Raw genomic sequence first — 27,059 nt, forward strand, 5'->3', positions numbered from 1 at the left:
ACTATACTGTAAACAGGCGCTGTCCTTTGGATGAGAAGTAAAACCGAGGTCCTGACTCTCTGTGGTCATTAAAAATCCCAGGGCGTTTCTTGAAAAGACTAGGGGTGTAACCCTGGTGCCCTGGCCAAATTTCCCATTGCCCCTTGCCAATGATGGCCTCCTAATAATCCCAATCTATGAATTGGCTTCATTACTCTGCTCTCCTCCCCGCAGTTAGCTGATGTGTGGTGAGCGTTCTGGTGCACTATGGCTGCCGTCGCATTATCCAGGTGGATACTAAATATTGGTGGTGGTGGAGGGGAGTCCCCATTACCTGTAAAGCGCTTTGAGCGCTATATAAGTGTAAGCAATTATTATTTATTAAAACTGTACCAGAGAGACTCTCTGATGTGTGACTCCACACTCAAACGTAAATTATTGATATGTGATGGCACTTCTCCTGAACTTTCCATGCAGACGCCCTGTATCTCCTTCAAGCTATTTTCCTGAAATAAGGAAGTGCACACTGACTTGTGCTTTCATGAGTTACATATTGATTTTAGAAGCACTTTAACGTACGTACTGTTCTCTGAGTGTGATTGTAGAAACAAGAAATCCAAATGCATAAAATCTCTAAGTAGCTGAGCTAGGTGATTAATAACTGATTGTTTTAATATGTTCTGGGTAAGGAATATAAATCTGTGTTATGTATGGAGAATTAAACTGTGTTGCCTGTTCAAACATGCATTATGTATTGTATCAGTATACATCAATAAACTCTCCAGTAAAATCCCATTGTATCTCATTTAGCTCCTTTGTCTTAGATTTTAAAAACCCTGCTCTCCTACTGAGTCTCAATAGAATTTAGTATCTGCATCAGTGAAAAATGTCAAGCACTCCCTAAGGAACAAACAACAAATATTTAAATATACTGTAAATATTGCATTTACATTATTTCATATGTATGCATTTTGGCATTCATATTTTTTGTGCAAAATAATTTTAAAACCTTTTAGTGAAATAAATAAGTGCCTTGAACTGTATTGGAAAATCATCTTGTCCCAAATTTCCTGAGAGAAATAAACCTCAGACAATCTGGTTTCATTGCAAAACAAGGAACAGTAAATAGCAAATAGTGTTTTAGTGTTTTATTCCAGAGGAAACCAAGAAGTTTGATGCCATGTTTGTTGGACTCTGGTTGCTCACTTCTGTCAGTACAACAGAGAAAACATTTCTTTTTCTGGTTTCAGAAATACCTTCTTTTATTATAAACACTGTACCATCCCCAGAGAAATTAATATTTTGTAAGTTTTATACTGTACATATATAAGATACTGTATGAATTTCTATTTCTGATGTATTTTATTAGAACTGCATATGATTACCATTTCATTTACTTAACAGTAAATTATTTTACATAGAAAAACAAAAATGGGAAAATAAAACAAAAGACTGAAAAAGGAAAAAACATTCAAATGTAATATTTTTTTATTGCTTAATAACAGTATCATTGATCTTTGGCCTCATTTAGAGTTTCTGTCACAGTTGAACTACAATAGTTCTTACTGTAACCTGTGTAGGTCTAGTCAAAGTTCAGTGTAATCTGCGCTTTATGTCAGAAAAGGAACTGTTATAATCACAAAACTATTTTAGTTTATCTGGCATATTAATAAGTACCAAATGAAAACTCAGATTTTTTCTTTTACATAAATTCAGTGTTCTATTATGTACTCTAATATATTTTTATAACTGCAAAACTCCAACTGAAGATGCTGCTTCTTATTTTTTCCATCTTCTCTTGTTATGGCACTCTACGAGATCAAACTCTGAAATTAATCTTAAAGGCATCTAAACACTCACTTGTTCCACCTAGCTGAGGTTCATCATATCTATGGTCTTTTTAAATTTTTCTTCTTGTTGTATTTTTACTGGTAACATGTATGCGGAAGAAGAATTGAAGTTTTGTCTGCTGAGTTTTTATTCTCATTTGACTGGCATTGTTGTGAACTTTTGGTCCAATGTTAAGCTTTTAGCTTTAGCTTTTGTTTGCATGAGCTGATACAGTAGCTGCTGCCTGAAGTCTGTATTTAGTACTCGGATTGTATTTGGTGTGGATGGCCTTAGAAGAAACTTTACCAAAGTGATTTCTTAGTGGGGTTAATGTGTTGTTTCACCATACCTTTTTTTACGGTGGTATTTCTATCACATGCAGTTTTAGGGTTCTTGTAAAGTTACTGTGTGACCATCCACCTGTAGCAGCAATGCTTATTTAAGTTATATTTTACGTCATAATTTAATGTTGCTGTACTTTCTTAAATGAGGCCACATCTCTCTTTCTCATTTCTGTGGTGCAGACTCAGAGAAGCTATTCATGTAGTTCTGATTGAAGGTTTTCTCTCAGATAAGGGGCAGCTCCCAAATGGGGATGCACCAAGCCGTGCTTGGCTACCATGATCAATTGCCATTCCTGGTGCCTATCTGTCTGTGAGATTCTTGGGACCATCTGGATTGCGGTCCTAGATGTCAGAGGTCATTGTTACTCATCTCTCCCTTTGACCAACCAATCAGGAACCTGCAGGGAGTGGTAACACCATGTGGGTCTGAAATGCCCGCTAACTTTCGACCAATCATCACCTGCCTTGGTTCTGGTTTTAAAGACACTGCACAGCTCAGAAACTTCGCTTCTCTGGCCATTTTCACACCCTTAGACAATCACGTAACAGCCAGTGTTGTCTGTATAGGGACTGGAACATTGTTTCAGCAAAGTGTCAGCCTGGGGTAAATCACTAGCCAACGCCCATGTGGACGCTTCATTTGATCATTGGAGTATATGTTTGGACTCTTGTTAACAATCTTTTTATTCAGCAGCAGCACTACACCGGAAGCAAACCAAGTTTCTTCCCCCTAAAGAGTGACTTGCTTTGACCCCTGGTCACCCTCTGTGCATAGAGAATTTCTACTAGTCAGCTGGACTACTAGTACAGTAGGTCCCTGAGAGAGACACTGTCGGGCACATTGCCACAGCAGAAATCTCTCCTCCTAATTCGTCCCGATGCCTATTCGGGACGATGCCTATTGAACGCCACTGTGATTGGACGCAGCCTCTAGCTGGTCTTTGGTGTCCAGAAATACAAATTCATATCTGGATAAGTAAACCCAGTGTTCTACATTGCATCTTGAGAATTTCAATTGTTACCTCAACACAAGTTGATATCAATTTAATTCATATGAGTAATGTATTTACTTTTGAGTAGCTAATGTAGATTGATTAACGATAGTATAGTCGAACAGTATACTGAAGCATATTCTTTGTTTGTATCTCTTTGTGGTTTGCATCTCTTCGTGATTATACACCTTGCATTTTGATAACCTTCACAGTATGATCTGCCATCTGTATCCAGGCAGATTGTTATATATTTTATATGCACAATTTATGTATTAATAAATGTATCTCGTTTATTGAATCCATGTGTGTGCGTCGCTGATTGATTAATAAATTGTCCCAGTAAATTCACAAAACCCATACACGCCTAATGCTGGCTGAAGGTGTTTTATTTGCTGTTGTATGTGAATACAATAAACTTTAAACTGTAAAACTGTTGGTATCTTGCCCGTGAATTAAGATTGCCCCAGCAGAACCTGGGTATTACAACAAAAAGTCCCTCACTTTTATCAAGGGTGGTGTGGTTGGACTATATTAAGTAAGGTTAAAAATTGAATAGAGGAGGGGGCAAGTTAGACCAAGAAAATTAATTGTTATTTATCAGATTGATATTTTGGACAATATTCACATGTGCACTTCTTTTCTTTCAAACCCCTCACTTACATTAACCACAACAACTCCATGTTGCCCCTGTTGTCTGTGAATCGAATTTGAATTTGAAATTAGATTTTCTAGCCACATTGTTGCTTTTAAAAGAGGTACAATCTGTTTTATGTCAGGGTAGATACAAAAACCTGTTTAAAAAAGATTTAATTTGTTAATGATTTCTTGAAAAAGAGTTGATAGATTTTATTTTACAAAAATAAATAATAGTTTCACAGATACAGTAGGTGACCCCTCAAATTATTTTTGCTTCTTGCACAGTTACACCACCTAGCAATTATACTGTAAAGCATGCGAGGCCCCTTAATTCCTTGCCACACGTTCAGTTCATCTCCCATATGAACCATCTCCCATAGTGCAACTGACATCCATACAGCCCTCGGTACCTGGTGCTTAAACATCCAATCTTTTCACTGTGATAATAACATTTTTTGAGCTTACACATTCTGATCTTCCGTCTATTTCTACAGTGCCCTGATAGAACAAAATGACAAGTCTTCATTTAGTCACCAGGAGGTCCTGACTCTCTGTGGTCATTTAAAATCCCAGGGAATTTCTTGAAAAAAGTAGGGGTGTTACCCTGGTGTCCTGGCCAAATTTCCCCTGGGCCTTTATCAATCATGTCCTCCTAATAATCCCCATCTACCAATTAGCTTCATCACTCTGTTCTCCTCCCCACTGATAGCTGGTGTGTGATAAGCGTACTGGCACACTGGCCGTTGCATCATCCAGCTACACATTAGTGGTGGTGGAGGGGAGTCTCCATTACTCCCGCTTTGAGTGGAGTGTCCAGAAAAGCACTATATTAATGATATTAATGTAAGCAATTATTATTAATTATTAATTCATACACCATATTCTAATTAATTTAGAATAGTGTGTACATTTATGTTTATCATATTATGTATATATTGCAGCTATGGAATCAAGTTAAGTTCTGACTATAAAGGAATACCTTGCACAGAATAAATAAATTACATATCGTTATTGATCAACAGAATCGATAAACCCATACATCACCCAGTAAGACACAATTTTTAGTGATCAGGTGGCACTCTTTGAAACAATGACCTCACTGTTTCCAAGAAGGCGAATACCCCAAGGTGCTGTCTGCTACATGAGCACATACACCAGTACAGGTTTTCCTGTAGGAGATACAATGTCTCATTAAGGCAAATCTCTTGCCTATTGGAAGAAGCTCCAACTGTGCACCAACCAGTCAGTGGTACTTATCCCCACACCTGCCTGGGCCCTGTCCTGACCAAACTCATGCTTATGAACTGAGGGAGATGCTACAGGATGTGGTGTCGCCGGGGGAAAACAGGCGTAAAAGAGATCTAACTCACACCACACGGGTCTTCTTTGTTCTTCGTTGGTACGTCTCTCCAAGTCTGATCCGTAATCCGTAGCCAGTATCCTTAAACGATCCAAATTCCTAAATCCGTATGTCCATCCCACTCTGCGCCGTATCCAAGCCGTAATCCATAATCGTAGTCAAACCCGTATCCAATGGTCCGTTATTCTTAAGTTCCTTTCAGTACACTCCTAAATCTCTCCTTCTTCCAACACGCTTTCACCTTATCGGCTTCCGCACCGGCTCATCGCTTCTGGGGCATTTATATCCTGTTTCCTAATGTCGTTCAGCTGTGTCTCCCTGTTTCGCTGCGTAGGCTTTTCCCAATAGTGGGTCAGCTGGTTATCCTAGGTGGCCATCTTGCCCAGGTCTATATCGAGTATTTTCAGCGTTTCATACAGGAAATACCGGTTATAAATGACCCTTCCCCGGGTCCTCTTACAAGGACTATAAGGTGCCAGTGCTGTCTGCTTCTCAGACTAGGACCTATGTCTTGGTGTTTAGTTTTGAGGTTGTTCCGTGTGGGTATTGGACTCCACTCCAGTTTGCAATATTTGAGGAGAAGATCAAGATGCAAAGGTATCCATTCCTGAGGTCTTAAAATGGTAAGTCTGTTATTTGCAAATGGTTTACTGATTGTCTTATCTGACCATGACCTCTGAGTACAACTGGAGAGCAGTAGAGAAGGCTGAAATGTGTGGATGGGGAAAAGCAGGTCTGGTCCAGCTCTTACAAGTCAGAAGCAAGATCCTGAAAACTAATTCATATATCATATTCACGTCTGTACTGTATTTGTTTTATGGACATTTGTATGTAAAGATTCTTATGCTGATTTCTTGTGCAATGCATACCTTGTTGAAATATGACAAATATACCTTCTGTTACCAGTGAAGAGTGGAAAGAGGAAAGAAAAAGATTGTAAGAGGAAAAACCTTTGCAAAGCACAATCTTTAAAATGCCTTCTTCTTCAGTTGTTCTTCAGAAGTATGTTACCCACTAAAGGAACCTGTAATATGAACAGTACACCAGGAAGAGGAATAGTGTGCAAACAGTTTCAAGATCCAGATATAATAAGGTCAAGATCAAAATATAATAAATAGGGATTTATATTAGTCATGTTGGTCAGCACAGTGGCTTAGTGGTTATAATCTCTGCCTTACAATGCTGGGGCCCTGGGTTCAATTTTAGACCAGGGGTGCTTCAGCACAAGGGTTTCTGAAGTAGGTGGAGGTCTACGTTGCTTTTCTCATCAATAGCTGAAACAAACTAACCAAATTGGATGCTTCAGATATGGTCCAATGGATGAAGCAGTGTCAGTCCTCCTTCCAGACAATTAAGGACCTACAGTATTTGGGACCTGGTCCTATGCTGCTGGAGTTTTTTCTTTCATTTATTTTGCCTTGGGAATAGGAATGAGAGTTGTACTCTCCCAGTCGAAAGTTTCTACCAAGGCAATACAAATATAACACAATAAAAGAGGATTATCTGGTTTTCAAATGGGCAACATAAGCACTTTGCTTCTGTTAGGATGCTCATTTACCTTGGTGACAGATCAAGCTTTGCTGATGAGACTCCACCCGGTGGTTCCAGATGTTCCAGTATCAGATGCAGTACAGAATAGATAAGGAACATGTCAACGCTGACTTCCTGTCACGAATCCTTTCATTCAAACAGAGTCCAAACGGGTCAAAGACCCATTCTGCCTGAACAAGCTTGTGTCATTATGCCCCCTGGATACTGTATAGCTGAGCTCCTCCTTATTTAATACATTGCAAATACAGCACACCAGGAAGCTCTGAGGGAGAGCTCCAGAGAGATCTTCCCAAAAGGGGATGGAGGTCCAAGTTTCTGATTAAGATAATCAAGGGTTTAGGTTTCCTCCTAGAGTTCAAATACATACTGCTAGATTAATTGGCACCTGAGAAAATTGGCCCTGGTGTAAGTGTGTGTCTATGCTTGTGTCTGTCTGCCTTGCAAAGGACTGGCATCCTGTCTGAGGTGTACCCTACTTTGCGTTGATTGCTTGCTGATTGCAACCCTGAATTGGAAGTAATGGTTAAAAATAGATACTGTAGATAGATTGATTAGTCCTTTATGAAATGTACCACTTTTTAAAAATTTAAAATATGAAAAATAAATCATACATGTACTGTATACAGTAAGCATTAAATGGCAAACATAAGAATTTCACAAGAAATGATATTCTCTGAATTTTACCAGCACTATTTATAAGCACAAAGTATAACTGATAACAAACCTAAGACTTTGTCCTGAAGCCATTACAGTGAACAGGACAGGCAACTCTGGGAAATAATGGCAGCCAGATCTTTAGTTCTGGAAGACAAACTTTCCTGTCCAGTGTGCTATGAAATCTTCAGGGATCCTGTTGTACTTTCTTGCAGCCACAGCTTCTGTAAAGTCTGTCTGGAGCAACAATGGGAACAAAACAGCTCTTGGGAATGTCCGTATTGCAGAACAATTTCTAAAGACAAACCGCCTGTGAGCCTGTCTCTCAAGAAACTGTGTGAAGCCTTCTTGCAGGAGAGAAGTCAGAAACCTCCAGGAGGATCTGAAATGCTCTGCAGTCTGCATAATGAAAAACTCAAACTCTTCTGTATAGATGATAAAGATCCTGTCTGCTACATCTGCCACACTTCAAGAAAACATAGAAACCATGAGTTCTGTCCTTTGGAGGAGGCTGTTGTGGATTGTAGGGTGAGACATAATGCATTTAATTTACTATCAGTTTAGAAGTTTGTCTTTCAAAATATTTGTTCACTTATTAAAAATTCCACTTTAGAACATTAAATTTGGCTTAAATGTTTTATTTAAAAATGTATATATTGTATATAATTTATAATTAAAAAAATGGGAAAGCATTAAAATATGACAAATATATATAATTTTTAAATAAACAAAATAGGACAAGGTTAATTTGTTTACAAAACACTGTATCTGCAATGTTAAAAAATGTCATATTTACAACAATCTACAAGATGATTTAATGGCATTTGAAAATAACTATATTTCACAGTAGACTGCAACATACCCTGCACAGTTTCACATATATTTAATCTATACCAGTGCTTTGAGAGATAAAACAAAACTTTTAAGTAATCTAGGTTTCCTTTTAAAATAATTGTTTCAAACAGTATTTCTATGGTCAGAAAATCACAACACAACATAAAAATATCAGAATAAGAAAATATGGGTATATAAAACCCATTAGATGTGATGTAAAAATACAGTGACAACATAGACCACCTCTTTCTTTGTTTCTAATGTCAATATTATATTTTTACTGTATGTTCTGTATTCCAAGAATATTCCTCATTCCCTTCCCAGATTGTGTGTATATATATGTAAGTAGTTCAGGTGGGTAGCTGCGTCAGCATGCCTAGGCTGCAAAGGAACAAGTAATAGGTTTATTCCACGCTGAAAAGAGAAGAAAGAAAACAATGTTTCGGCTGTGGAGCCTTCTTCAAGTGTAAACTTACACCACACCTGAAGAAGGCTCCACAGCCGAAACATGGTGTTTTCTTTCTTCTCTTTTCAGCGTGGAATAAACCTATTATTAGGATAGCTCCAAGTAACCCAAAGTTGTAAGATGGCTGAAACTGCCATTTCAACAAAAACAAAATGGCTGAACCTTGGCTGAAGTTAGGGGTTTCTGGGTTAACATAAGTAAAAGGTGCCCATATCATTTGACCTTCTTTTGCCCTACTTGCAATATGCATTATTTGTTTTTCCAAAAATAAAACAATGGAGGGAAATGTCTTCCTTACTCCTTCTCTCCCTCAATGGACGCCATTGTAGAAGTTTCCCTCAATTAAAATGAATCAGGACATGAAGTAGTGAAATTTATCTGATTTTTAACAGATTTTTTTCCTGTGTGTTTGCAATGAAGTCCCTTAGTTTTTATCTACTGTTAAGAGTGAACGTCTCCTGTGACCTGTTCCAGGAAAAGCTCAGTGTTGAACTGAAGACCCTGCAGAAGAAGCTGAAAGCTTTGAATAAAGTTAAACAGACATTTGATCAAACAACAGAGCACATTAAGGTAATTTTGTTTAAAAGAATATAAAGAATATAATATACTTTCAGAAATTTGTCAGAATTAACACAAAGATGAATAGCTTTGAATACATCTGAGAGGATCAGTCTCTAAGAAAATAATTCAGTCAGAGTCCCTTTCAGTCTCTGAGAAATAATTAATTCATAAACATTTCACTGTCAAGTATGGTACACTGTGCTGCTATGGGTACTGGGATAGAATTAATTCTTATTAAGTTTACACTTTTAGTTATATTTATTAATGTGAACTGTTGACATTTATAATATTACCCTTCCTGCTACAGAGAATAGCCCTCCAAATAAAGGCTCCATTTTGCGAAAAATTAACTGTAATATTCACACAGTGTCAGCAGAATTTAACCAGTAATGAACACTTTTAATTCCAGTCGCAGACTCAGCTAACGAAGACACTCATAACTGAGGAGTTTGATAAACTTCACCAGTTTCTGCGAGATGAAGAGGCAGCCAGAATAGCTGCACTGAAGGAGGAAGAGGAACAGAAGAGTCAAATGATGAAGAAGAAGACTGACAGTCTTACAAGAGAGATCTCATCCCTTTCAGACACAATCAGAGCCATAGAACAAGAGATGGGAGCTGAAGACATTTCATTCCTACAGGTACGGTAGATAAAGTCAGTGCAGATTAACATTAAAGAACAGTCACATTCACACACTGACACCTGCAGTGTGCACTGTATTACACTGAGGGAATGGTTCCATTGTCTTATCTAAGTTGGCTGTCTAATGCTGTGAAATTCTTCTGAATTTTCACAGATTTGTAAGTACTCATCCAAACAGTAATACCTGTTCAGGAGTTAAATATAAAAATCAGACATCAGTTTTATTGAAGGCAACTGCACTGACAACCCCAATGTATATTAGGAAATTGCAGATAGCTCTTCATTGATTTTAAATATGAAATATGAAGGAATTTAATAATAGAGTTAGTTATCATAGGAGTCCAATCTCTTATTTTTTAAGTTATGTTATGTGCATTTTATTGCTCTGCTGCATTATATTTATGTTAAATGCTGTGAAAATTTATTAAATATTATGTATGATATAATATTACCTATTCCATCTTAAAAAAATTCATACAGGTCTACAATTTGATCACTTTTCCAACTTTGGCTGTAATGTTATGGTCCCTTATCAGAAAGATAGAACTCTATTGTTATCCAGTGTCCTCTTTAGTCCCACAGAACTATTTCTCTTAGAACGTATTTCTCTTAGAGAATAATTAATAACAATTGATGTTATTGTATTTCAGAACTACAAGCACACAAGGCACAGGTATGTGAAATCTAGCCTTTTGTCATCCCTCTTTTTTCATTGTACTGAGTTCAAACCTACTAGAGCACTGACACCTAAATATTATTGCAGAGCCCAGCACACACTGCAGGATCCAGAGGGGGTTTCAGGAGCACTGATAGATGTTGCCAAGCACCTGGGCTCTCTGAAGTACAGAGTCTGGGAGAAGATGCTGGGAATTGTTCAGTACAGTGAGTACTGGGGGGCAGGGATCACATGGGGGAAGGGGATTTACAGGTTTTCAGAATACAGGATTAACATTGTGAATTGTAGAGTCAATCAGATAAAAGTAGTAATAGTGTGACTGTGTAAGAGCCCTGAAGAGAGGTGAATGATCTACTCCAGTTTTCTCTACAAGTGTTAACTACTGTACATAACCAGTTTGTCACAGGGGGGAAGGATTTACAGTTTTTCACCATACAGGAAGAGGAACATTGAGAATTGAGGAGTCAATCAGATAAAAGCAGTAGGAGTATGACTGTTTGTGTAAGAGCTCTGGAGTGAAGTGACTGATCTCCTCCAGTTTGCTCAACAGGTGTCACTACATGGCTAGTTTGTCCTATTGATCATCTCCTGACAGTGTGTATGTATGCTCATTAGTTACGTCATCACATGTCACTGACTAGAATTTGCTTTGATCCAAAATCTTACTTACATTTCATCAGCCTAAAGTTGTCTGGCTTTCGCTATTACTGTCAGTAACTCCACAGGTCTCTTAAAATGAGTTTACAGGCACAATACAATACAAACTGATATTGTCACTTTTAATTATAATACTTTTGATTGTAGTTACAGTAAGGCTAATTGTTTCTTTCTTGTTCCAAGCAATGCATATTCTACACCTGTTAGTACAACAATTGTTAAGTTGATATTTATATACATTTCTATCAACTTTACATTACTTTAGTTGCTAAAGTTGCTAGAGAGTGGTGGCACGTTGGTGCACTGGTTAGCACTGCTACTCCCCAGCATTGTGGCTCTGGGTTCAATTCCTGCGGTGCTTTCTGTGTAAATGGTCTCCCTGTGTTAACACTGGTTTCCTCCAGGACAGTTAAAATATTTATTCATCAAAATGATGTCTTTGAGCAAATCAGTGTTGACTTCCTTTTTCTTTTCCTATCAGCTACAGTGACACTGGATCCAAACACTGGACACCCCCTCTTCTTACTGTCTAAGGATCTAACCACTATGAGAGTGTGTAGTGTGAGATGGCAGCTTCCTGACAACCCAGAGAGATTTGATTACTCTACTTGTGTGCTGGGCTCTGAGGGATTCATCTCAGGGAGACACTGCTGGGATATTGAGGTGGGGCAGAACACTCACTGGGCCTTGGGTGTGGCCAAAAAATCCCTTAACAGAAAAGGATCAATCACTTTGAGCCCTGAAAGAGGAATCTGGGCTATAGGTCTGTGGGATGGGGTTTATAGAACATTGACCTCACCATGGGCACAACTCAATCTGAAGAGGAAACCCCAGAAAATCAGAGTGCATCTGGACTATGACAGGGGGAAGGTCTCATTCTTTGACTCCAAGTACATGACAGCTATCTGCACTATTAAACATACCTACACAGAGAAAGTGTTTCCATTTTTCTGGTCTCTTGATGCTATTTCTTTGCGAATCTGCCCAGTGAAGGTGTCTATAACAGTGGATAATAATAAAGTGTGATAAGGGTGAAGATCAGGGCAGAGCTATTGTGAGAAACCCATCCAGATTAGGGTTTAGTGAGGTTTTCTGTGTGAATAAAGGTGCTCAATTTCTGGATGTTTTTTTATACACATTACAGTAAGAATACACATGAAAAATGAACCCTTGAACCCAGTACTGTATAAAGCATTCAGAATATAAATAGATGGATAATTAATGAAACCAGTGGAGTTTGTACTTTTTACTCATATACTTGTTACAGCGAAGTAACTGAAAACTGAAACCTTATGCGGGACTGGGGCTGGTCTAAGGGCTGTGGTATAAGGAAGAAGTAGCTGTATTTATCCAGATCGCAGATCCTTTAAACTAGTCTTGACAGGTGTAGGTTGAAAAACCGGAACATCAGAAATAAGGCAGCGTGGTGAATTGTAGATTGAGTCCTTATATAGTTGGGTGCCAACGTGAGTGATTGGGTAATTGGGTAATGTGTCTGCTTGAGTAGGAATTGGTAAGGGATTGTGAGGGCTTTTGTGAAACCGCGACAATACTATAACTTCTTTTGGATTTTTCTGTTTGCAATTAGCAATATGCTAATCCTGAACATTTTATATGCCTCTGTCTCCTGAAATAACTTCATAGGATGCTCTAAATCAAGAAGACAGTAAAAATAACATTGTGGCCTCAAATTTCTTCTGTCCTGCTTTTGAATTCTACTTGGATCACCTCCTGTGTAGCTTGAATGCTACTCCAATGATAAATTTAGTTTAAGGTTTGAATTGAAATTCAGTGCTGCCCCGTGTGGAAGAATGAAGAGAACATCACTATCATGTTGGAAGTTAGTTTTACTTTATAAGGGACAAAAGGGAAAATTCTGATCCCACAGCAAGTCAGCTTTTGTTGTGATTTCCTAACATATTCTATTCAAGATTGTATTCTCTCCAAAACTATAAAATCTAGACACTGTTTCACCTACAGTCTCTCCACCCAATATCAAAGAGTCCATCCTAACTTACAGATTTTACTAGAACTTTACTTTATGTACTGCTCTCTGAGATTCATTGCAGGAAAGGATGGATATCTTGAAATAACTTATTACTATAGACTGAAGCTTTCTATACAGTCTTTGGTAAGGAAAGGGATTGCATATATGGAGTTTTTGCATCAGTGTATACAATACAAAATTCAATACACTTTCCAGTATGCTCCCATTATTATATATTTATATTGATTTTTCAGTATAAGGTGAGCCATGCTGTGCCATTAACAATAATACAAGGGATTCGGTGTTAAGAAATATTACAAACGTACAGTAATCTAATTGTAATAGTGTCTTATGTTTTGTTGTAATACTCTGAATGGTGAAGTAGATTTTGTGTAAAATGCCTGGTAAAATTTATTTCTGATTCACTTAGGAAATTATACACTGGAGTGTTGTTCATGATTTTCTACTATACATTTTGTATAACTAAAATAATGTCATTTTCATGTGATGTCCAGTCTTTCTTAACATTAGTTGAAATAGTTACCATAATCTCATAATGTGTTAATAATACATTTATTTACAGTTACAATAAAGATCTGTGCAGAGGCATTTAATAGAAATTAAAAGTTGTTTGTTGAATCAACTGTTTTGGGGTAATTCATCAATAAACGAAAGTAAAAGAAGTAAATAATAGAATTATTCATTTCTTGATTTATGACATGAGATTTGTAGGACACAGTATAGTCAGGGTCACTCTGAAGTTTCTAGACTATGAGAAAGTTCTGAAATCAAGCACAAGACAACAAAAGATTCTCTCATTGTGCTTCCATAACCTCCATGTAGTATAGTGAGTAGACATCAGAACGAGAGAGTAGGAGGCAGGAATATATGGCTTAAGGGTGTGATTTGTGTAGTTAATCAAACACTAAAAGGAATATAAGAATGTCTCTTTATTAACATAAACAACATTCCATAACCTTTCCCAAGACTTTTGTATGTAGGAACAAGTATAAATTGGACTGTATTTATTACTCCTAACAGGGTTTTTATTTCAAGAAAATAAAAGACAACACAGCTGTGTATTAAAATTGAATGTAGATCAATTCCAGATCATTGTGTCAATAATGATATTAGTAACAGTGGGAAAGAAAATGTAAAAACTGTAGAATGTTGAGCATTTTAATTAAAACTGACTCATGCTAGAAGGTGTCACGATTGTAATCCCTCCCCCTTAAGGGTGCTTCGGCTCTTTCACATTTTAGTTGATTTTGTGCACCTGCTCCCAGTTCCAGCCCACCTTAAAAGCCAGACACTCACTCTGTTCCGGGCTCTGCACGGACGTCCAGAACAGATAGACAAAGCTTTCTCTTAGTGGTTTATCGGCCAGTTTTATGCTTTGAATGGTAGATGCCCTATTCTACGATTGAGTATCCCATCAACAAAATCCATGCATGTATTAAAGTAACAATTCTCACACTCTTCCAATATACTCTGATAAATTAATCACTTCACTGCCTCGTGGAACTAGTTTTGCATGGACTTTTCAATTTTTGGTTATTAATTTGAATCAATGTATACTGCAACTTGAATTCAAAATTCCTTTCTCTAATTTGTATTTAATGTTCCGTAAAACATCCATATTTCTTAAAATGATAGAACTTTTCTTTTTCACATCTTTATAACCTTTTTGTGCCTCTTTATTTCAAGTCTTAACAAGAACAATATAATCAACGTTGACCGGGACTTAAAGTCGAGAACATATTGTAAGAGAGTAGTAGAGTCAGACAAAATGGCGGATCTTGCCTGAACTACATTACCCACTAAACGGTAGTTCTACAGAATATTTTAAGTCTTAAGTAAGGCTCAATTTAAGACTAAAATTCTATTTCTGTTTATTCTGGGATTCTGTTTTCTCACACTTTAGGTTATATACAGTTTTATAATGTGTTACAATATCCTCTGAGATTTTAACATTTTTTTGGTATGTTTTGAAGTTCAATTAAATATTCTGAATAGTATTTTTAATCTTTCAGACATCTTTCATACACTGTGCAGTAAGATCTCAATTCTATCTTTATTCTAATGTGGTGGTCACCATGCTTTTGGAAAGAAGAATAAATATATAAATATTATAATATATAAATATATATATAATAAATCGATTATGTATACATTTATTTAGTATATAAATAGATTTTATTTTATATAGCGCCTTCAAAAGTGGCTTCTTAAAAGCATTTTAAGCACTTTAGAAAACATACACAATGAGAGGAGACAGCAGTATTAAACAGTTAAAATTATTGTTTGGAATACAGTAGGAAAGCAAAGGGACATACACAAAAACAAGTTAAAAAAGTCCTTCTAAAGAAGAAGGGTTTGAGCACAGGGAAGGTTACTTCCTGATATCCTTATTGATAGAATTCCAGAGCACTGGGGCATAGTAGGAGAAGGTCCTGTCATACAACATAGATGGGCTTGGGGAACAGATAGGAGAACAGAATTAGATGAACGAAGGTTGCAAGGTGGGGAACAGGCTGATAGTAACTCAGACAGGTACAGAGGTTCCAAGCCATGCAGAGCTTAATAGGTGAGCATTAGGATTTTGAAGTTGACATAAAAACTGAGAGGAAGCCAGTGCAAGGACTCCAGAACAGGAGTAATGTGATCACTTGCACTAGACCTGCTCAGGGTTCTGGCTACCAAATTCTGGGCATATTGTAGTTTGTTCAATGTAGATTTAGATACCGCAGCGTGTAGGGGGTTACAATAATCAATTCAAGAAAAGACAAAAGTGTAGCCTGGCAATATTCCTGGGGTGGAAGAATTATATTTTTACAATATGTTGCACATGTGGATTAAACATTAAGCCAGGATCAATTAATACTTAATATGTTCTTCGATTTAGATTGAAATACAAGTACAGTACCATCAACAGATAAGGTTACGACATTGGCTTTAGACAACTGATGGGATGTGCAAGTCTTGTTACAGTTTAAATTAAATAAAGATATGAGTATCATCAGTGTAGAAATTATCTATGACACTATGCTCACGATTGCTGACCTCTCTCTGTCCTGCTCAAATTCTCCTGGTCTCTTCTGGGCTCCTAGCAAGCAGAGTGCCACTCACTAGACAGTGATTAAATCTACAAAAAGACCCTTCCTCTACCACAGATTACACTTTCAGAGGGTGTGAAGTCATTTCTAGATCTGGCTCATAACATAATATTACATCACTACAACATTTTATTTCATATTTCCTATTCTGAATTAATATTTCCATCCATCCATTTTATAACCTCTTATCCAATACAGGGCCACTGGGGAACTGGAGCCTATCCCAGGCAAGCAATGGGCACAAGGCAGGATAAACCCTGGACTCATCACAAGGCACACATAGACACAAACATACACAAACTCACATAGAAGCCAAATATTTTACCAGTATGTCTCTGGACTGTGGGAGGAAACCCATACAAATGCAGGGAAAACATACAAACTCCATGGAGATAGTACCCCAGGTCTGGAATTGAACCCAGGGCAGCAATGCTTACCACTGCACCACCATATTAATATTTCTTTTAAAATTAATTAAAAACAAAATTTAAATATTTTCATTAAATGTAAAAAGTGTTACCTTGAATTATTTTGGTAAACCTCCTTATTCAATATAAAAAAACTCAGTCAATCAGATGTCATCCTAAAAAAAAATTGGTATCTTTTTCTAGTGGATAGTTACCTCATAGAGGTCCGTTTCCGTATTTGTGTGCTGGCTCAGGGGGATTCACATCAATCAGTGCCAGATACTGTACCACTCTGTTTGTTTTGATTTTAGATAGTGGTATAACAAAAGTTGTAGCAAAAAAAGAGAATTTATTTTATGAATGTTTCTGTAAAGACAGGGTGTCACAGATGTCGGAAGGGACGAACCGTGGAATGGCAGGAGAGCATAAAAAGATACTATGCGTAGCAGCGGAACGGGGGATTAGCCCAGGCTCAGCAGTGCAGGAGTCGTATAGAAACCAAAGCCCTCAGGCAGAGGACGTGGGGCGACCTGGATGCTAGGCTGGCCTCTGGACATCTGAACGTCAATGCTGAGCGAAGGGGAATGAGTGACCCGGAAATATATAGCCCCAGAGAGAGAGACACCGGAAGGAAAGCAAAGCAGAGGAAACTAGGAACAGGACAGAGTGGGAGCACCCTCTGGCTGCAGAGGGCCTGACACAGGGGGTCTGGATATTTCTGTCGATCTGGAATCTCAAACCCTATTCCTAGAGATCCACAAATCAGCAGGTTTCTGTAGGTCACCATAAATTCATCCATTTCTAAACCTATTAAATAACTCCACAGCATCAATTAAAAGTTTTTTATTCTTCAGCAGTCATTTAAGACTAAAAGTATTATTCAGCCCTCAAAGGTACAGAGTTCTCCTAATTGAAAAGATTACTTGCTTGATTTATCAATAGCTTATAGATGTTGACAGTCTTTAAAAGCAGGTGACCTATTAGGTCAAATTAAGTGGATGAGAGCACACTAGGTTCTCTTGGAGACACAGTCTGACCATTCCCCGACTCTTGATATATGTCTGATTTTCACTAATGAAAGAAGACTGGAGGGGCTGCATACTGATTCTAGAATGTTTCGAGTGCACGTCTGGTGTATTCACTGTAGTGCCAGAGGAGGTCTTTTACATTTGGAGTGTATAACATTACAGTTTTAAGTTTTAAGAGCAAGGTGTAGATTGAGAGTATTGAGAGTTTTAGTGTTTGAGTAGTTACTAATTATATAAAGCAGGACCAGAAAAAACTAACTTTGGGTAACTGATCTGTCTGCCACATGGGGTAACTGACATGCACTACTGTGTGTTCTCATTCCTGTTTATAAATTATTTGAACTCATTTAAGACATTTGTAAACCATGAAGTAGGAAGCTGAGTGTGTTTTTTCAGTTTTCCGAGATGTTGAGTGATTGTGTAGCCTGCCTGATAGCATCGCTCATTGTATAGACAATACAACAGTGTTTCACACAAGCTCAGAAACTCTAGTACTTATAGACTTGATTGACTAGAGTGAACTTTGGTCTGTGTAACAGGGCAGCCAAAGTTGGAATGAGGAAATAGGGCTGAGCCACTAGAAGGAAGTGCAGAGACATTTCAAATAAGCAAACTTTACATTGTCACAAGGAAATTAACCACACCTGTGGAATCCAATTCCCTATAAAAGTCACTTAGAGTAGATTGAGGGTGTCTGCTCAGACCTTCAGTCTTCTTGATGGTGAGACTGTAAATCTCTGGGTGAGATTTGCTCTGGCAAATTTTAAAGGTTTAAAATATTCCAGTTGAGTTAAAAACTAATATTAAGACTTACCTTACTAAGTAACAGCCTCAGTTATTGCTGTGCCAGCCTGCCAGTAAATAAGAAGATATGTAGAGCACACTGGCCTAAATGGGATCGACCAGGTGAGGCATTTCCTACTGCTACTCATTTTTCAGACTTTGGAGTTAAGCATGCATTCATACATGGTTGTACAGGGTAAACAAGTTCAGAATTGGGTAGGCAGTTTTGCTTCAGGGTTGATTTGTTGTCCGCTTAAACCCCCATATAAAGAGATGGTTTTATGTGTAGGGTTCCTCTGCTATGCTACCAACTAAAGCAGGTCTGTTACAGTTAAAACAACTACCACTCCACCTGAAAATATTTGCTCTAACAATATCCTGTTAAAGTCTTTCTAGAGCCTACATCAGAATAAGCCTTACTACATTTCTACTTTAATTTATTACAAAGGTACAAGGAGTGCAAAACACTCCGCTAAAATGTTAAATGAAGCAGCAGTACTACAGTATGAGTACTGATTGTTACATGTTGTGACATTTTTGCCTAGTTCGTTGATGCATTTTTGGAATATATAGAGTGATTCCATTCATTTTTGGCATTCATGATGTACAGAAGAAAAGGAGGTTTAGTTTTCTTTAGGATACATTTTTGGTCTATACGACATTTCATAGTGTTTTCAGATTACAGAGTAGAACATACAGTGGGACATAGGCCTCTGCACAGCATAGACATGTACAATGTAACTGCTGCGTGTTGTATAGTTTGTGTTTTTCATTGTTACTCAATACTGTATTTGTATTGTCCAAGTTTGACTGATTTCCTACTATAATCCCAGAGCTATTACTGTAGGTCAAGTACACATGTGCCTCACCCTTACCTTGTGCTCAGATTTATTTCCTGAACCTGCTATTTTGTAACATTAGTATTCAAATTTGTTAGAAGAAGTGTAGAGTGTAGAAAAGCTGGATAAGAATTGCTATTTTTAATTTTTGCATAATAACATATTAAAATCCACATATAGTTTGTTTTCTCTGTATTTCAATACTGGTGACAATAGATTTTAGTTACCTAAAACATTTCCTACAGCATTTTCAAAACAAAAAAATTACTTTATCTCTTCATAGCATGTAGACCATATAAGCTGAAAAAGAACTAAATTAATGATGAGAAATGAAGAAATGTGAAACTTCTATTACATTTGCACTGCCTAACTCATCCAATCATAGCAGACCAACAAGCTATACTGTAGCATTACCACATTTTTAGGACTTTCCAGAAACATTTTTCCTTGTTCAGAAAAACTCAGCAATGTTGTCAAACTGGATTATTGCTTGGTGAGAATATATAAGAGACAGGCAATGTGAGTGTTGTTGGCAGCTCAAGGCTTTAGTCATTACTTTTATAATGAAAAAAAATCTATTGTGTTCTTTCAGGAACTTACTGGTAATGTCAGAGGCAACATCTACTTTAACATCTTATAACTAGAGAAAATTAAGAGGATATCAATGTCCTTATGAAACAGAGTCAAGAAGATATAACTATAAATGCAGGGTGGGTCTGGTTATAACTGAAGAAATGGCAGAAAAATACTATCTTCTAGAAGAAAACATCACCTGTTCTGTGTGCAAGGATATCTACAAGGATCCTATTGTCTTGACATGTAGCCACAGCTTCTGTAAAAACTGTATGGAGAAGTACTGGGAATTGAAGGGATCTCAGGAATGTCCACTTTGCAGGGAGTTTATTAAAACACAACCTCATGCCAGCCTGTGTTTAAGGAATCTGTGTGAGGCCTTCACACAGGAGAGGAGTCAGAGACCCCCAACAGGGTCTGAAGTGCTCTGCAGTCTGCACAGTGAGAAACTTAAACTTGTTTGTATGGATGATGAAGACCCTATCTGTGTGGTTTGCCAGACTTCAATAAATCATAAAAACCACGAGCTTCGTCCCTTGGAGGAGGCTTTAAAGGATTTTAAGGTGAGAAATGCAAGTGAAATATAATCATAACAATCCAGGCAATTTGTTGTTTTTTTAAGTAGTTTTTTATTTGTATCTTTGTAAATATTTTGAATTGGCAAGAACCTATTCATTCAAGACCTATCTTAACAGTAATTCATTTATGTGCCATTTATGATTGACTACAGACATGGATAAACCGTAAAACATTTTACTTCTAGTCTGTATAAGATGTGACAATGTGTGGATCCTGAGCTGAGCCTTTCACTGGCTCTATATCAAATACCTCTGCAAGACGTATACTGTCTGTTTGGAATCTTTCTGTTGGTAATTGTATGGTCTTATTTAGATTGAATGGTGAGCTATAAGGCTTGGTAAAAGAAATGGTTCTCTGGATCACAGAGAAAACCAAAATGCACCTGAGCTGAGGAGCTGTTGGTGGGGTTCTGTGACAAACAATGGAGCAGCCGCGTGAATATCTAATATAGGGTGTTTAGTTAGGAAAAACAGGTATGATTGATTTAGATAATTATTGCAGGTCCATGCAGCTGTCAGTGAGGAGAGCGAGAGAGGTGCATTCCCTGTCTTTCTTAGGCCCGCTAATGGGAACTAGTGGAGTCATAGGTTGAGGAATAAATCTCCACTGTGTCACAAAGGGAAACTAATGCGTGTTGGATTTTAAGAAAACAATGTTAATCTCCACAGCTGTCTTCACTTGTTATCAAGTTGCAGGTTCTTTTGAAGCTGGTGAATAGAGGGGTTTGTTTTTAATTAAGAGCTGGAGAGTGAAATTCGTTCTTTTATATACAGTTAGGGAATTCTATTTATCACACCCAGACCATAAACACATAAGAATGAGATCAAAAGTTAAAACTCACTCATACATTTTATGGGAACAAAGCTCTTGTGATTATTGATGGATGTTTTAGTTTCTAAATACTGTACTGTATATTCTTTAATTTCAGCTCTTATTCTGAATCTGTGAAATTGATATACTTTGATGCAAACTGTCCTCCAGTTCTCTGGCAATCAGGACTAATATAACAATTGAGGTGCTGCTGCAACAGAGAGTATTGAAGGGACTGCAGAAACCTTTTCCTTGAGAGATTTTCCATGTTGTGTGACTCTTCCATTGATAGGACACTTCTCTCCTGTGTTGGCAGTGATGTCTGTTGTCACTCTCTTTCTGGAGTAAAGTGTCATCTCATTCCAGGAGGATCTCAAGGCTGCACTGGAGCCCCTACAGAAAAAGCTGGAAACCTTTCGTAAAGTTAAACAGGCATGTGATCAAACTGCAGAGCACATTAAGGTAATATTGCTTTTACAATTTTAGTTTCAGAAATGCAAATTAAAATATTCAATTAAGAGAAAAGACAGAGTATGTTTAAAAACTGCTCTGAAACAATCTAAGAAATTAGTCCCTGTAAAATAGTTAATCTCCTTAAAAATTCTTAGTTTTTCCCTACAGCTCCTGGAACAGGCACTTATTAAAATATAAGATAAAACACCCATGTGTGAACTGAAAACATGACTACAATTTGAAGAGATTGTTCCAAGAATCGCAAAGAACCAATACAATTAAACAAATAATAAACACTTTCCATTTCAGATGCTGACCCAACAAACTGAGAGGCAAATAAAGGAGGAATTTGAGAAACTTCAGCAGTTCTTACGCAATGAAGAGGCAGCCAGGATAGACGCACTGAGGGAGGAAGAAGAGCAGAAGAGTCAGATGATGAAGGAGAAGCTTGAGAGCCTTACAAGAGAGATTTCATCTCTTTCAGACACAATCAGAACCATAAAACAAGAAATGGGAACTGAAGACATTCAATTCCTGCAGGTAAAGATGCAGACTAAACGAGCACATTCATACAATGATAGCTGCAGTTTATATTTTCCTGTCCTTTATCTTAATTTAAGATTCTAATGTAATTTAGCAGTCTGTTCTGCTTCTAGTTTTATACTGATATCTATGGAGTTTCCTGGATTCTCCTCACTTTCATTGAAGTAACACCAGGACCCTTCTCAGTGTGGGCCACAATAGTGATAACTTAGTACTTAGTATCTTCATTGACAAGGGGCTAATTTCAAATAATAAGTATAAGGGAAATTAAAAACAGAATTAATTATTCTGGGATTTTGTTTTCTCATTTTTAATTTGTTATATGCAATTTAATTATAATATTCTTGTCATATTTTAGCATTTAGTTCTGTATTATACATGCTATAGAAGTTCAATTTAATATTCTGCATCATAACAAACATTTTATATGCTTCAGACATGCTTCTTGCAAAGCATTACCATTGCATCTTTTACCCTTATATCATGATCACTAAACAGAACTAACATAACTATTTTATTATGCAGAGAGTTCTTCAGAATTCCCCCAAAACTTCCTGTTTAATGTTCTGGGAATAATTTATAAGTGGTTGTATTTTTGTTTTTCAGAAATACAAGGAGACAAAGAGCAGGTATGTAGACTTGTCTTCCTCTTTTCAATTGTACTGATTCCAAAGACTACTACCTGACAACATCAATACCAATCAACAGCAATTTCCTGGTTTAAAGGTACTGCAACTTACCATTGTTGTCATAGTCAGGACTTTAAATTTAGTTCAAGATGCCAGACTGAAAGTGAGTCTTAAAAATAATTCTGTTCAAAATTTTCTCTGTGACAGAAGAAATCCTTAGACTTGTGAGCCATGTGTTTTATCATTTGATCAAATAAATTAATACAGCTGGACCCTTTTGTCATGAGCCTGAATATCACAGCAGCACTACAGTAACTCCTGAATATTATTACAGAGCCCAGTGCACACTGCTGGATCCAGAAGGGGTTTCAGGAGCACTGATAGATGTTGCCAAGCACCTTGGATCTCTGAAGTACAGAGTCTGGGAGAAGATGCTGGGAATTGTTCAGTACAGTAAGTACAAGGGGGAAGGGGTCACACGTAGAATATGATCTGCTCTAGTTGATGAGGTCATTCATCCTCCTATCTTTACCGTCACTCACTTGAAATATTGCCTGGATAAGGACAAAGTTTGGTACAGTAACTCAGTCATCCGTGTGACTTTTTTTCACATCAATATAGTGTTCTTTGGGATTTTTCAGAGATGGTAGAAAAACAGATACACTTAAAAGATTAAAAATTTAAATTCACATTTGTCATTTCATATTCTTATTGTTTTACACTATGGTGAGATTATTAGCTTTACAAATTAATCTATGCTTCTGGGTGTATGGCATCTGTCTTGAACATATTGTTCCCATTTGTTCATTTTTCAGGTTGCTATTCTTGAGGTCATTATACACAGTATTAAATTACACATAACATAATATATAAAAAATGTTATTATATATTTCTTTGAGCATGGTTAATTTCTCTTGAATTTCTTGTCAGCTCCTGTGACTCTGGATCCTATCACAGCAAATCCTCATCTCTCGCTGTCTGAGGATCTAACCAGTGTGAGATACAGTGCTGAGAAACAGCAGCTTCCTATGAACCTAGAGAGGTTTGATGAGCATTACTGTGTGCTTGGATTTGAGGGATTCACCTCAGGAAGACACTGCTGGGATGTTGAAGTGGGAGACACCACTTACTGGCTCTTAGGTGTGAGCAAAGAGTCCATCGATAGGAAAGGGTTAATGACTCTGAGCCCAGAAAGAGGATTTTGGGCTATATGGCATTGGGAAGGTTCTTACAGTACACTTACCTCACCAGGGATGAGACTCACTTTGAAGAGGAAACCCCAGAAAATCAGAGTGCAGCTGGACTATGAAAGGGGGGAGGTGTCATTCTCTGATCCTAGTGATGGGACTCCCATACATACTTTTAAAGATACATTTACTGAGAGAGTGTTTCCAGTCTTCTCACCTGGTGTTGGCTTTATCCCTTTGCGAATCTGCCCAGTGAAGGTGTCTTTAATAGTGATGAGTAACATAGGGTGATGAAGGTGAAGGCTGGTGCAGAAAAAAACCCTCCTGAAGAGGCAAGGTACTATAAGATTTATTACACTAGGAATTACTATATGTTTTATTAAAAGTTTTTAATGTGCTTTCTTTTTCCCAGAGAATAGGCCTACAGTTCAGCGGTCTGTGTAAAGCACTCGAAAAGAGACTCTCTGTACAGCAGCATATCCCTAGTCTGCATAAACAGGGTCCGTTCTCAACCTTCCTAATTATGTTAGTCGAACAACGTTCCTCTCAGTTTTCTAATGCAAGAGAGAAAATCTTGACAAAGATCCTGGATCAGAGATCAGATCATGGTCAATCATCTAAAAGACTACACCTGACATCAATACCAATCAACAACAGTAATTTCCTGGTTTAAAGATACTGCAGCACAACTCAACACTGTTGTCCTAGTCAGGACTTTAAAATTAGTTCAAGATGTCAGGCCGAAAGCAAGTCCATACGTAAAAATTCTGACTCTGAGCCAATTGTTATGGATTTTAATCAAATAAATACAGCTGGAACCTTTTGTCTACAGCCTGCATATCAGGGCATATTCAGTAGTAGTCCTACACCCTGGGGTGAACCAAGCTCTCTTCACCCATTGTGACGCGACTGTATCTGAATCAGACTCTGTGCACAGACTGTTGGGAAGTTCTGCTCACAACTCTAGCCAGGATTTCCATTCAAGATAAATCTTGAGAATTAAAAGTTCTTTTTTCTCTTTGTATGATGAAACATCCCTGGGCCAAGCCAGTAGAAGAGGATTGGACATCACTCAGAGAAATACAGAAAGCTGACTGGATCTCAGTGTGGGAACTTTAACATCTATAAACTGACTGAAAAAGGGGTTAATGGATATGGTATAAATTCAATGTTCACATTATAGATCATGAGTGCTATCTTGTTCTCCCAAAGAAGCACACTGCTAATTTTGCTTGAGTACCATTTTCAACACCAACTTAAGCAACACTCATTCTCTCCCTGATCTACAGAAAATACTTAACACAGGTCTAACTGCAGGAGATTGGACAACTGTAAAGAAGCCTGGTGCACTTCATCTCCCAGTGGGACCTTTAAATAAAGTGGGACCTTTCCATAAAACCATCCTGACCAGTCTGTCAAGTGGAAGAGTAAAAGCTAAATGTTCATATTAGAATTTCAAGAGTTAAACTACCATTCCAAACACTTCTGACAAAGCCCATTCCCAAAAGTAAACACATGTTCAGGTAAAGGTTAATTTAGCTCTGAAACATAAAAAGAAAATTTCAGCTGTAAAGCCGTGTTCTGGTGTAACACCTCCTTTCTATTTTTTGGCATGGTATTAACCTTTACATGTCCCTTTGCAGCCAATGCACCCTCATACTACGCACTCGAACAGTATTCAGTGTTTACTGATATTTCAGAACATGAGACTTACAAGTTAAATAATACATGTCATAATGATGTTTTAACCCTGATATTATTACTATGTTTGTAATCCATGAGTTTTATTTTTTCTGTGTATAGAACAGAAAGAGAAAGGCCAGAATAGAATTTGTAGAGTACACAGATTAATAACAACAATTCTGGACCAACGTTATGGCAGAAAAGATGAAGATAAACCTTTATCAAAATGACAAAGGCAAAAGTGTGAGAAGGAGAAGAGCAAGCAAAGATCCTGAACACACCAACTCAGCTGAGCAGCATGGTGGAGGTAGTGTCATGGCTTGGGCATGTATGACTGGCACTGGAACTGGGCCACTGGTCTTTACTAATGATGTAACTGATGATGGCAGCAGCAGAATGAATTCTGAAGTAATATATTTTCCACAATATGCCTCCATACTCATTGAGTGGTAATTCAATGTGCAGTAAGACATTCACCCAAAACATACTGTACTCCAAAGAATCCATCAGAAAAAAAAGAAATTTTGAACTGGTCACCTCAATCTTCTGATTTGAATCCTATTAAACATACATTTTACCTGTTGAAAAGGAAACTAAAGTCAGAAATTCCAGCAAAAAGCTTAAATTAAAGATGCCTGCAGTTAAGGCTTGGTAATGCATCTCCGAGGAACATACAGTATCTAGTGATGTACTGTAAATGCGTCCAACAGTCATTGCATGTAAGAAGTATGGCAAATACTGTACTATTGTTACATGAGTTTATATTAAGCTCATTTATTACAATAATTTCTGTAAGCTGACCTGGAATTGGGTATGGATTGAACACAGAATATTTTTGTTCTAACTTTTTAACATGTATGTACAAAAACATCCAGAAATAAAAACTGACACTCTGTCAATGGGAGACACTTTGCCTCATATTCATCTTTTGATCTGAAATACAGATTTTAATAGTACACAGTAAAAATATTACAGAGCACAAATTTCACTTTAATGTCCCAATACTAATGCCTTTCACTGTACAATATATACAGTGTATCAATATTTTTGTTGATTTACTATGTATGTTCAGTTATTGGATTTATAAATTGTATTTTGAATGTGGTGAATCCGTGTGCAGAGCCTGCTTACAATTTTGTCTTACTGATTCCTAGAGCACAGCTTATAGCACTCTTGCTGTTTACTGTTAAAATCTCTAACTGCACTAGTAAATTCATAGATCACATCAATAAATAGGTCTTGGTTGTTATGACTCATTAG

General features: G+C 37.4%; 2 protein-coding genes across 2 annotated transcripts; both read left to right on the plus strand.

The window, feature by feature from the left end:
* Positions 1-7,472: 7,472 nt before the first annotated feature.
* On the plus strand, positions 7,473-13,771 carry LOC148820904 (zinc-binding protein A33-like). The gene is made up of 6 exons (XM_088932851.1): positions 7,473-7,874; positions 9,121-9,216; positions 9,617-9,847; positions 10,500-10,522; positions 10,613-10,731; positions 11,664-13,771. The coding sequence occupies exons 1-6, from the start codon at positions 7,473-7,475 to the stop codon at positions 12,206-12,208; spliced, it is 1,416 nt and encodes a 471-aa protein (XP_088788977.1). The 3' UTR covers positions 12,209-13,771.
* Positions 13,772-19,823: 6,052 nt separating this feature from the next.
* On the plus strand, positions 19,824-26,703 carry LOC148820905 (nuclear factor 7, brain-like). The gene is made up of 6 exons (XM_088932783.1): positions 19,824-20,478; positions 21,671-21,766; positions 22,067-22,297; positions 22,907-22,929; positions 23,264-23,382; positions 23,860-26,703. The coding sequence occupies exons 1-6, from the start codon at positions 20,077-20,079 to the stop codon at positions 24,405-24,407; spliced, it is 1,419 nt and encodes a 472-aa protein (XP_088788909.1). The 5' UTR covers positions 19,824-20,076; the 3' UTR covers positions 24,408-26,703.
* Positions 26,704-27,059: the final 356 nt, after the last annotated feature.

This window comes from Atractosteus spatula, chromosome 14 (assembly GCF_055471065.1).
Source record: "Atractosteus spatula isolate fAtrSpa1 chromosome 14, fAtrSpa1.hap1, whole genome shotgun sequence".
NCBI classification, from domain to species: domain Eukaryota; kingdom Metazoa; phylum Chordata; class Actinopteri; order Semionotiformes; family Lepisosteidae; genus Atractosteus; species Atractosteus spatula.